Source organism: Penaeus monodon, chromosome 41 (assembly GCF_015228065.2).
Source record: "Penaeus monodon isolate SGIC_2016 chromosome 41, NSTDA_Pmon_1, whole genome shotgun sequence".
NCBI lineage: Eukaryota > Metazoa > Arthropoda > Malacostraca > Decapoda > Penaeidae > Penaeus > Penaeus monodon.
The window spans coordinates 3,947,799-3,960,298 of NC_051426.1; the positions used below are offsets into that span (position 1 = coordinate 3,947,799).

At 40.6% G+C, this 12,500-nt stretch overlaps 1 protein-coding gene across 1 annotated transcript; it reads left to right on the top strand.

The window, feature by feature from the left end:
* Nucleotides 1–5,738: 5,738 nt before the first annotated feature.
* LOC119598345 (mitochondrial amidoxime-reducing component 1-like) lies at nt 5,739–12,474 on the top strand. Its single transcript, XM_037947999.1, has 4 exons — nt 5,739–5,843; nt 8,819–9,021; nt 10,315–10,389; nt 11,226–12,474. Exons 1-4 carry the CDS (start codon nt 5,739–5,741, stop codon nt 11,389–11,391), a joined length of 549 nt encoding a protein of 182 aa, XP_037803927.1. The 3' UTR covers nt 11,392–12,474.
* Nucleotides 12,475–12,500: the final 26 nt, after the last annotated feature.

The window sequence follows — 12,500 nt, forward strand, 5'->3', positions numbered from 1 at the left end:
GTGTTAGGTACTTGTAATCACTGCTGTCCACCAATTTGTCAGGATTGTGTTGACTTAATCACATGGTCTGATTGCAGTCTTTATTGATGAAAGGCTTTTCGTAGCGTAGCGTACATGGAGGTTGGGGTGGCTGGTTTGTGCAGTGGTAGGGACCGAGGCAGCAGGTAGGCGCGGAATGGCAGGGGCCCTGGCGGCTGGCCCCGGGAGGAGGCAGCGTCCGAGCAGGATCGTGGCTCGAGGCAGGGTGGTTGGACGGGTCAAGGTAGCGGGCAGAGGTCATGAGAGATGTGGGCGTGGCTTAGGTCAGTACGGCGGCGATGCCATGGCACGCCGCCCTAATTGGTCACCCCTGCTAGCTGGAGGGCGTGACATTGAAGGCTTCTGACCACTCAGGGAGAGAGAGAGAGAGGGGGGGGGGTGAGAAAGAAATAAAGAAACAAAGAAAGGAAGGAAGAGAAAGAGAGAGAGAAGGAAAATTAGAGATTGATAGATAGTTAGGGAGAGAGAGAGAGAGAGAGAGAGAGAGAGAGAGAGAGAGAGAGAGAGAGAGAAAGATGTATTGCGCCCACCCCTTTTCTCTACTGTCAAAGCCACTATTTCCCTTATTTCTGGGGGGGGGGGATACTCGGACTTTGTCCAGAGGGGGCACTATTAATTTAGCGTCAAGTGTGAACTCTCCAGTAGTATTTCCTAAGTCATACCCCTGAGGAACCCACACTATCAAAGTTTAATAATCATAGAGGTTACTGATGATCCAATTTCAGTCTTAGAGGTAACTGAGAGAAGAGTAATATCAAACAATTAATAATCTTACAACATTTCCTGGTATATTGAGTTATAAATCATTAACTTTCACAACTAAAAACCTTTTACACAGATGCCAACTTCTCCAAGTGCGTGTAGTCCAACCTGTCCCTCTTTTCACTTGTCTTCCTTCTTTGGATCTTTGCCTTACAGATCAATTTTCTCAAATTTCTTCTGATCTTCCCTTTATCAACTCAGAGGGCTCCTAAAGATGACATCTGCTTTACTTCTTGTCTATAGCACCAAGGGCAAAACTCAGGAAACACACTCAACAAAAATCCTAAAAGAAAAAAAAAATCAATTGTTCCACTTTAGGAATGTTAAAACAATAAACTAGCCAATATAACTTAATGTCTTGTAGGAACAAAATATATCTGACAAACAAACAAATTGTGAAGCATATTGTTCTTCTTAATCCATACATGTATAAATCCAGAAGGTAAAAGTTACCGAGAGTGACGCACTGAGATAGAGAAAAATGGACACTGTCATCTTGTAGAGCATAAAAAATAGACAAGGAAACAATGTAAATAAATCTGCAGCGGCCTCATGTTACCCGGAAAATGAGGGAAATAGGTTCTGCATGTCACCGCTCAGAGACTAAGTCCACAACACCCTCAAAATGGCATTCCATAATTCCTCGCTTTCTATTGCTCCATTTCTTTCATTTTCTATATATCCATTTTCTATAAGGATCGCGTTTTCCTTTGACCATAGGTCTGGCGTTTTCTGTTGACAACCATGGAAATCATTTCCGATTTGTTTTTTATTTCCATCATTATTTTCTCTTATTTCTAACAACATTTCCTTTAGTTTTTTATGCTATTACATATCTTTGGTTGCTCTCTCAAATGTAGTTGCGGTTTTATGTAGTTTTTCCTTATCATTTCTATTATCAGATTCTTAATTATTTAGCAATACTACTGCTTGTTTACCGTAATTGCCTCATATATCGGAACAATACACTCGCGGTCGCTTGCTCACTCGCTCTCACTTAAGCCGGTGACATGGCAGCAGCAAGCTCAAACTTTTGTCGTCAGTGTGACATGGGGTATGTTCTTTTATATTTAAGTAATTTGTAATTGTATTGTGTATATTTTATTAGCTCATATCATTACCATTTTACTGATAAATGTTATTTATGGTAGGTACGGGCAATTTTGGCAGCAATACGGCGGCCAGGCCGACCTCTTGCTCGATCTGTGCCGGTCGCACAACTTAATCACCCAAAAATTTAATTGTCCCAAGTGCCGTGAAAACTGCCGCCTTGATAATGAATACTATTTTATTGGCCCGCCCTGAAGAAAATAAGATTCCATCAGTTCCTCCTCGCCGCTGCTCGTCTTACCCCCCACACTGACGGTATGTGGCAATTATTTTTTTTCACGAAATAGATGTTTCTTGGCACGAAGTGGTAAGAAATAGGGATCCTTATAGGTGTATTTATTACCACAGGGGGTCCAGGGGGCAGAGCCCCCTTGGTTAGGGAATATATAGATCGTAGTGTATAAATTCCACAGGGTTAAGGTTAGGTTGGTTTATTGGTTAGGACGCATTGTACGATTACCATAGGGGGATGTGAATTATGTGAAACCCTGTAGATTTTCTTATTTTGCCGAGCGACGGGTTTTATCCCCGTAGAGTTTTTCGAAATTTGGCGCGTCGGTCCGTAGAGTTTCAATTGCCGATTTTTACCGTTTTTTGTGCTTGTTTACTTCGTTCGTCGGACAATGTTTGGCTCGGGTTTTCGAAAAATCGACTTTTTAACGTTTCATAAATCACTTTCTTCGATTTCTGCAGCTTCCTCTTGACACCCAGTGCTATCTATTATCCCCCCCCCCCCCTTCAACCCCCGATTCCCCACGCGTCCCCCAAAATCGTTGGGTAGAGGAAAGATATAAAAAATCCAATTTTGGAACTTAGTCTCTGAGAGGGTGTGTCGCTCTCGGTAACATTTACCATCCAGACCTTAAATGAATATTTCCACCAGCAAAAATAATACATATTGTTTTCTTCATTAAAATGTAAGTTATGCAACCTTAATATAACAAGCAACAGTGAAATATAACAGTATACCCTTTAATTAAAGATATGTATTGTGGGGTTAACAAAGAAAACTAATGCTTTGTAGGGTTGACTATTATATTTTACACTCTTTCCTAATCTTGGTGTTATAAGATAAACATATAGAACTTTATACAAAAATAATAAAATAAAGTATCATCTTTCTGAGAAAATAAAGTATCATCTTTCTGAGAAAAAAAGGATATTCTTTCTGAGAAAATAAAGTATCATCTTTCTGAGAAAATAAAGCTTTATTTTTCTGAGAAAATAGTGAAGTACTGTTATCATACAAAGGGGGTTTATAGACGATTTTTTTGGGTCATTCTTATTTCATGTCCCTTGTGCTCATTACATACCTTTGGGGTTAGGGGAGACCAAAAATTCGTCGAACAAAGTATAGAAACAAATTCATCACAGTCATCAAGTATACTAAACTTATCAAGAATCACATTCCTGCTTATCAATCAATACCAATATTAACAACACAAATGTCTTGTCCTCTCCTTTTCTGCTGTATTCAGAATTGTTACACATTCTGGTGCTCGAGGAGTGTAAACATATCACTAGTTTGTATTCAATAGTTCCATACAAATTTTGTATCGTACTATCAGACAATACTGGGTCACTCTTCCAAAATACAGCGAGAGAATCTAAACTTTATACATTGACAGGCTTTATCTGTTGCAAGAAATCACACCAACTTCCCCATCTCTATAGAGAATCAGAGGATATATTAATTGTTTCCAACCTTGCACCTGTTGCATCATTGAAGTATTAAATACTCTAGCTTAGTGCTCAGCTTGGTTCACATTTAGCCATACCCAACTGAGAGGGGACCTTCAGGTAGACGCTTATTCATACAAACCCTTAGCATAAGTTCCTAGTAATTTGTTTTGCATAAGTCGAATATATCTAAATATATAATATAGAATATACAAATCAACAATATAAAGTCAGACTAACATTCATACAGAATGTTCTTGATCTACTATATCCTGGCGTCCTCATCACCCATTCATAAGGAGTAACATCGTATCCTCGATCCTAACAGTTATTCTACTAACTCTAAGCTAGGATTCATCAAATTCACATCCTATCCTGGCCAAGGCATATATTTCATCAAAATCTTCATTCTAAAACTCACAATCAGGTAGTATAACGGAAACTCAAATCTGCAGCTTAATATTATAGCAGCAATATTAGCACCACACAAAAGATTGATATAATTGATACCTGCTAACTTGTCTTTAAACATTCCTGTTGGTTCTGTAGTTAACCTATTAACATGACATCTATTGCTATATTATACGAAATAACCCTCAAATCTCTTAGGTTGTCGTCTAACTCTTAAATCTGTAAGTATTCCTTGCACTTTCTCTGCACTGAGGTTCTAAACGAGAACCTATCCCCAAAGTAATAATTTCTGATAATAAATTTTGATACTTCCAACTCCTCTCTTTTACTCTTTTCCTTATCTCTTTCCTCCCTTAGTTCTGTCATAATAGTATACATATTGTTTAGACCTAAGTTCAGTTCATTGACTTCATTCTGTAAGGCATGCATTTCTACCACAGTATCTTTCTCACCTTCCTTCTTATCTACACCTGTTTCATCTCTATGCAGATTCTCAGAACTATTTTTGATAGAATAACTTAACTTCAAGAATTACAAACAATGTACATTAGACTAAAATCATATCCCACGCTAGCTGGTACCAATATATTGTGCCCACCACTTTTCTCCTTAGCAAAGCCACTTTATTTCTGGAAAAAAAAACACTCGGACTGTTCAAAGGAGGCACTATTAATTTTACGTCAAGTGTGGACTCTCCAGTAGCATTCGCTAAATGATACTCCTGAGGAACCCACACTATAAAGATTTAATAATCAACTGTCCAATATAACTTAATACAACAAAATATAATAAAATATTTCTGACAAACAAACAATTGTGAAGCATTTTGTTCTTCTAAATCGATACATGCGTAATTCCAGAACTTTAATTAATATCCCCAGGAACAAAAATAACACATTAAAATATAAATTATGAAACCTTAGTATAACAAGTAGCAGTGAAATATAACAGCTTACCCTTTAATTAAAGAGAATCTATAGTGGGGCGAACAAAGAAAAGTAATATAGAGTAAACTATTATATTTTACACTCTTTCCCAATCTTGGTGTAATAAGGTAAACATATAGAACTTTATACAAAAATGATAAAATAAAGTATCTTCCTGAGAAAATATTTAAGTACTATTATCTTACATAACTAAAGACTGATTAAAGTTGAAGTATACATAAGTGGTAACACATGCATAAAGAAATGAGGCATACAAAAGAGGGGTTCATAGACGATTTTTTTGGGTCATTTTTACTTCATGTCCCTTGTGCTCATTACAGAGAGAGAGTGAGTGAGTGAGTGAGTGAGTGAGTGAGTGAGTGAGTGAGAGAGAGAGAGAGAGAGAGAGAGAGAGAGAGAGAGAGAGAGAGAGAGGAGGGGGGGGGTGCGTGAGTGAGTGAGTGAGTGAGTGAGTGAGAGAGAGAGAGAGAGAGAGAGAGAGAGAGAGAGAGAGAAATTAAAATGGAAGAACAGAGAGAGAGAGAGAGAGAGAGAATTGGGAATAAAAGAACAGAGAGAGAGAGAGAGAGAGAGAGAGAGAGAGAGAGAGAGAGAGAGAGAGAGAAGAGAGAGAGAGAGAAGAGAGAGAGAGAGAGAAGAGAAAGAGAGAGAGAGAGATAGAGAGAGAGAGAGAGATTGGGAATAAAGAAGAGAGAGAGAGAGAGAGAGAGGAAGAGAGAGGAGGGAAGAGAGAGAAGAGAAAGAGAAGAAGAGAGAGGAGAGAAGAGAGAGAGAGAGAAGAGAGAGAGGATGGCGTGGCTCTCGAATTCTTATAGGCGAAGGTTCGATCTTACGGCCGGCACCGCCAGGAAGCCGGACTACTTTGAGTTCCCGCAGTTCAAGCCGTCGGACAGGGTGAGGGAGGCGGCAGCGGAACCTATGGCGGTGATGGGGGCGGGGGGCGGAGAGAGAAAATATGTGTTTGTGTATGAGTAAGAGATGTGTGCTATGTATCTGTTTTCTGTTAGTGTCATCTTATGTTTGGATTATTTTTATGTTTTCCCTAGTTATTTATATTGATTCTATTATTATGTCTGATTCTCTCACTCTCTTCTCCCGTTCTTTTCTCTTCTCTTTTCGGTTCACTTCCAATCAGGTAAGTTCAGTGAGTTTGACCTTGAGCTCAAACTCGGTTTCAGAGCTGTGACTTAAGACTTGGCTGAATGTATCTTCAACCCTATCATATGATATTCCAGAGACAGACAATTTTAATTGTTTGAGATAATAAAATTGTTACAGATTCCGTTGAAACTGTCACAAAAGCAATCAGTCAGTAGATCAATGGGGCTACCGCCGACGAGGCGCATAACCGCATCCACCGTTTGCTTACAGTTATGAGGGTCCTGGATTATCCAATTAACAGGTTTATGCTGTTCTCCCGGGGTAGCTGTCAGTTGGACAGATGGTCCTGCCAACTGTACCCCATGATCCGCTGTAGGGACTTGCTACAAGGGCCATCAAGATATGACTCTAAGGTATTAAATAGCGTCTAGGTTTCACTTCCATAAATTAAAACTGGCAGAATCAAAATCAAAGAAATCTAGTTTGGTCCTTCTACACAGGTACTGGCATCTCCAAATACTCTTCTTGACTGAATTCATGGCTCCTGCTGCCAGAGCAATCCATCTACTGACTTCCTTTTCTGACAGCCCAGAGTCATGGACTACACTGCCCCTGCTTCTGTGACTTCAATGTCCTTGCCGCAGGCATGTATTGACTGAACAGTTCTCCTAACAAGCAACCAAAATCCTGTATCATAGTCCAGGAGACCTTTAAACCCAAGGGCTTTGCATTATTACTGAATGCATCAAGAGCTGCCATCAGCGACTCGAAAACTCAGATATGATATCTTCAGTAGATTCAAGATCAGTGACATTGATATTGTCTAACGTTGCTCCACAATGACTTTGGATAGTAGCTCTGCCCATTACCCAGTCCATGCAAGTGTTAAAAAGTATTGGCGCAAGAATACAGCCTTGCTGCACTCCTGAATTAACAGAGAAGCTTGACAGGCCCCCACAACACTTTATAGTATTTTTTGTACCAGTATATAGGCTTGCTATTGGACTAATAATCCTTGTTGGAGTTCCCCTATGTCTCAGAATCTCCCATAGCTACATAGTCAGACGCTTTCTTGATGGCATTCCATAATGACTTAGAGTGCTAGGATACAATCTATTGTGGATTTACCTGGAGTGAATCCAGATTGCTCCAGTCTCTGGTAGGTGGTCACAGATCCATGCCATAAGAATGTGAGCGAAAACCTTGCTTAGTATGCTGAACAGTGTGATGCCATGGTATCATTCCATCAATCCCTTTTCGCCTCCAGAGAGGGATGACCATGCCCTCATCAGGCTATGCATACTATCCAGGCTGCCATCTGGCAGCCTGCAAGCTCCATGCTATAGGGTCACCACCAACCTTAAGTAGTTCACCAGCGACACTGCATGTGCCTGAAGTTTTCCCACCCTTCAGCTTAGAGACCACCTCCCATCAGTGTCTCCGGCGAGATGAAGTTCTACTTTGACTTTGGGCATTTTCCAGTGGACTCCTGTGCCGTATCAAGTGTTTTGCACATGAAGGAATCCCATAGAGCTACAATGTCTGTCAGGTTTTCGAGTGCTGCCAATCAATCAGAGATAGCTGTGGCAAAACTCCGGGCACACTCCTCCTCCCTCAGTCTGTCCAAGTAAAACACCCTGGAGTGGCCACTGGAGAGACAAGGGATTTTGAAGTGGACCTGAAGGGTAGCCACAACCAGTTAATGGTCAGTACTGCAGAATTCAGCACTCAACACAGTTCTGGAGGATCCTCCGTTGAGAACTAACAAGGATGTAGTCAATCTCCTTGGCCCCATCACTATACCATGTACAGCAATGCGGGTTGGATACTACATTTGGCACCCCTGTCAACAACTGAAAATTATCTTAATTCCTGTCTCAGAATGTAAGACTGATGGAAAGAGTCCTAAGGAATTTAAGAATAGTCTCAGACAGTTGTTCCTAATGAGTTTAAAGGCCTGTGTGTGTGTGTGTATATATATATATATATATATATATATATATATATATATATATATATATATATATATATAAACAATATAACTACTAGAAATGAAATGACCTTTACTGAAATGTGGAAGCCATGGTATTGCTTGCTGCAGGATTATCGTAAATACATCACTTTAACTTTTTGTCGTCCACTCACCTCCTCACATCCTCATCCACACCGAGTCCAACAAGGCAAACTTTCTCAACAAACATGGCAAAAGCGGAACCAATGCCTGATACCGATGGCAACTGTGGGACTTGTGCGATGTCAATGAGGCTTCGAAAACTTGACCATAGCCTAGTCAAGGAGACCTGACCAAGCCTGGATTAAGCTGTCTGTCTTGCCAGAATAAGCAGACCAGGAACCAACCAGGCACGTTGCAAGCCGCTGGGCGTACTCGTGCAGGAGTGACCAGTCCATTTGGCTATCATCCCTAGAGACCTATCCCACAGCGCCGCCGCCGCAACGGGAGGGAGAGGAGACTCATTCCAACTGGCTCTTCTGCCCACTTCTTTCCTTCCCCTATGGCGGCTCGAATGTGCAGACGTTTGTGTTTGCAGTGTGGCTTCTGAGCCATCGCTGGATGGTTCAAACAGCCACCTGGGGGAGCGGATTTCTTTGGCTCGTTTCTGTCTTTTCTGCTTTGCTCGTTTTCTTCCTCTCGTCCTTCAACTGCACCTACACCTCGCCCTACAATATCTTCCTTTCTCCTCTCCTTTCGTTATCTTCGCCCTTAAGGTTTCCTTTTTTTTTTCTTCAGTCTCTTCCTCCTCATCCAGATCTTGTATGCCGACACGAGCTCGTTCATGGTGGCGTCCCAGTCGTCGCTGGACGACCTGAACGGCCGCCTGGCGGAGCCCGTGTCCATGGGGTGGTTCCGGCCCAACGTGGTGGTCCGCGGCGCCAGGCCCTTCGACGAGGACGACTGGGCCTTCCTCAAGATCGGCGACGTCGTCCTCAGGAGGGTCAAACCCTGCGAGAGGTGAGGGGAGGAGAAGAATTGCCTGGGGTGTAGCAAAGACTATTTTCAGCGACTTGTAAGGGCCGACTGTAATTTGTCCATTCTTTAATGGAGAGGATGTGGTACAGAATAGACTTCGGAAGAGGCTAGCATTTTCTCCCTGTCTGAGTGCAAGCAAGTGCTTGTGCATGTGTGAGTATCATTGCTAACATGAAATTGATGTGACAGAAAATAAAATAAATTAAGTACTGACAATTATCTGAGACCTTTACAGGACGTTTTAGAAAAGATCCAAGGTAAGAATGTTACTTGTTGTGTCTGTCTGAACAGAGCTAATGGTCTAAGAAGTACTACGACAATAATCGTTGTTCACTGAGACAGCGTATTGCAGAAAAGCAAGACGATATAGTATTTATATGTTAGCTGACAGAAATACAATATATTTAAGCTTATTTATGGCCCAGGGATAAGGTGTCATGCAGATACAGTCGCACTCAAATCTTTCTATCCAATTATGTCATTATTATTATTATCATCATCATGATAGGCCATATAAGAAAGAGAATATAGAAAACCATCTATTTACCTAGTACAAACATATTGGCTGATCTTTTATACTTATCAAGAGTCGGAGAATTTGCAATCTCTGAAAGCAATAATTCCAAAGCCTACAAATAGCAGTAAAAAAAAAAGCATCTATAAAACTGAGAAGTAGACGATCGATTTGCATCAAATGTCGTTCAACTGAGGGTCAGAGAACTTCTAGTCTTGCAGGTTGAAAAAAAAATCACGTAAAAACTTATAGAGGGAATGTGAATTATCGGTTCCAATCTTGTGTAAGGCTGAAAGAGCCCCGATATCCTTACGATGCCCAATGTCCAAACCTAAGTAAGTCAATTTAATGGAATTAAAAGAACGATCAAGGAGTGTGTCTCTGCAGCAGATAACCACACCGGAGACAAATACTCAAAATGAGGCAGAATAAAAGGAAAGAAGCATCTACGAGTTAAGTTGTCATCTTCATAAATCTTGCAATTGCGAATGATGCCTAACATAGATGAAACTGCCCGGGCCATATTCTTAATCTGCAATTCAAATGTAAGCTTTGAATTTAGGTTACACCTAAAAGCTTTAGTTTATCCACTGAAGTTATTAGGACTTTCTCGCAAAGAAATCAGAAAATATATAAATGGTACGGTGCAAAATATGATATATAGATAATATTCAAAACAAACATCCAGCAATATGGCATCCTGCAATACGGGATAAGATAACATCAAATGCAACGAAACTTTCACGAAGGTCCTTCGCCAGGTGCCTGCTGACCATCGTGAACCCGGCCACCGGAGAGAGGCATCCCCAGCAGGAGCCACTGACCACTCTCAGGACGTAAGTGGAAGGAAGGGAGGAGGGGGAAGGGTATGGAGGGGGAGAGGGAGAGAAGGGGAAGGAAGGAGAGGCAAGGGAGTTGGGAGGAGAGGGAGAAAAGGGGAGGGAAGGAGAAAAGGAGACGAGGGAGGGACTAAGTTGGGGAGATAGAAAATAAGAGGGGGAGGGAAGAGAAAATAGGAAAATAAAAGAGATAAAAAGGGAAAATTGTAAATAAGAGAAACAGGGGGAGAGAAAATAGGAAATAAAATGGAGAGAGAAGAAAAAATAAGAAGCGAGAGAGGAGAAGAGAAAATAGGAAATAAGAGGGAGAGGGAGGAAAATAAAAGAAATAAGCGAAAGAGAAGTGGAAATAGTATTCCCGAGGGAGAGAGGTACCGGACTTAAGAAATATGAAATAGGAGGAACAGAGGATGACAAATGTGATGGAGAGAGGCAGAAAAAACAAGAAACATGAGGCAGAAAGGAGGAGAAAATAAGTAATGGGAGAAAGAGAGGAAGAGCAAAGGCAGAGAGAGAGGAAGAGAAAAAGGAGAGAGAGAAATGAGAAGGAAAAAGAAGGGAGATAGAATGGGAAATAAAAGTTAGAGAAAAGGAGAGAAAAAATAGAAAGGTAGAAAGAAACGAGATGATGTTCAAGCTACCAGCAGCAGCCGGGAAATAAACACAAAATCCGTGGCGTTTCGAGTCCGCATGAGCTTCTCTTCTTGGCGGGAAGCTGGAGAGCAAATGGAGAAGATAATGACTTCGTCTTTTTTTTCTTGAATCAAAGCGTCACTGAATTTGTGACTTTTTGTGGCTGTCGCTTTTCCTCACCCGCTCGCATCCTCCCACAGGTACCGCTGCCCCCGCGGCCCCGCGAGCCTGGCGAAGGCGTGGGCCCAGAAGCCGGTGTTCGGCCTCCAGTGCGGAACCGAGCAGGGCGGCGCCGTCAGGCTCGGAGACAAGGTCATGGTGGTCAGGGCGTCCAGGCACCCCGAGTACAAGCTCATGGACATGTGAGCGGAGGCGAGGACGACGGAGGGCGGCCGGGCACCCGCACCCGGCGCGGACATTTGAGCGGCGGCCGGCGGGGACGGGGGGGGGGGGGGCAAGAGGCAAGGCTAACTGTGTGAGGGGAAATATATGAGAATAATATATTATTATTACTGTTATCAGTATTTCAATTACTATTATCATTATTATTTTGATTATCATTATCTTTATGACTATTATTATTATTATGATCATTATCATCATTATTACTATTATTACTGTCATTATTATTATCTTCAGTATCATTATTATCATTATTTTCATTATTATCATTACTATAATTATTGTTCTTGTTATTATTATTATTATTATTATTATTATTATTATTATTATTATTATTATTATTATTATTATTATTATTATTATTATTATTATCATCATCATCATCATTAGTAGTACTAGTATCGTTATTATCATTACTGTTATTACTATGATCATTACTGATACTATTATTGTTATTATAATAATTATTGCTGTTGTTATTGTTAATATAACGTCTATCACTGTCATCACCATTGGATTTATTATTACTATTATTCCAGTTTGGTGTGTTGTATACTCTTCTGTTTTATATTATCACTATAATTACCGTTATTGTTTTTTGTCATGACTATCACAGTATGAATGGCGTTTCGACAGCTGATGGTTTCATCGCTTTGGTGATATACTGTGAGGTGAAACAAATGTCAGAATATTAGTGAATAATCTGTGTAATAAGGCAGTAAAGTACTACCCGGGTATCATTCCTTTCACTTAACATAAATGGGCAAATTTTATCTTCAAAAAGGTTATGATAGGGTCATTTGCATGTTACATTTGTTATTCATTAATTTGCTACTAGTAAGTACATATGGTTCTTAGAAAGTGTGTAAATAGAGACCTTTTGCGTATCTTTATATTTACTGCTCCACTATGGTTTCTGCAAAGGTTATGAGACAACACTGGGGTTATTCATTTTATTCGTATTTATTTCTATTCAGTACACATAACCTGCCCGCAGGAAGCGTATACAAAACACGTATAAAAATAACAAGTGCACAAAACAACGAATGATTGCGTCTTCGTTTCCTCTCTCC

What these genes read in the sequence shown, in the direction of transcription:
- LOC119598345 (XM_037947999.1), top strand. Translation starts at nt 5,739, where the DNA reads ATGGCGTGGCTCTCGAATTCTTATAGGCGAAGGTTCGATCTTACGGCC. An exon ending in AGTTCAAGCCGTCGGACAGG is followed by an intron (nt 5,844 to 8,818) that starts GTGAGGGAGGCG and finishes CTCCTCATCCAG; the next exon opens with ATCTTGTATGCCGACACGAG. An exon ending in CCACTGACCACTCTCAGGAC is followed by an intron (nt 10,390 to 11,225) that starts GTAAGTGGAAGG and finishes ATCCTCCCACAG; the next exon opens with GTACCGCTGCCCCCGCGGCC.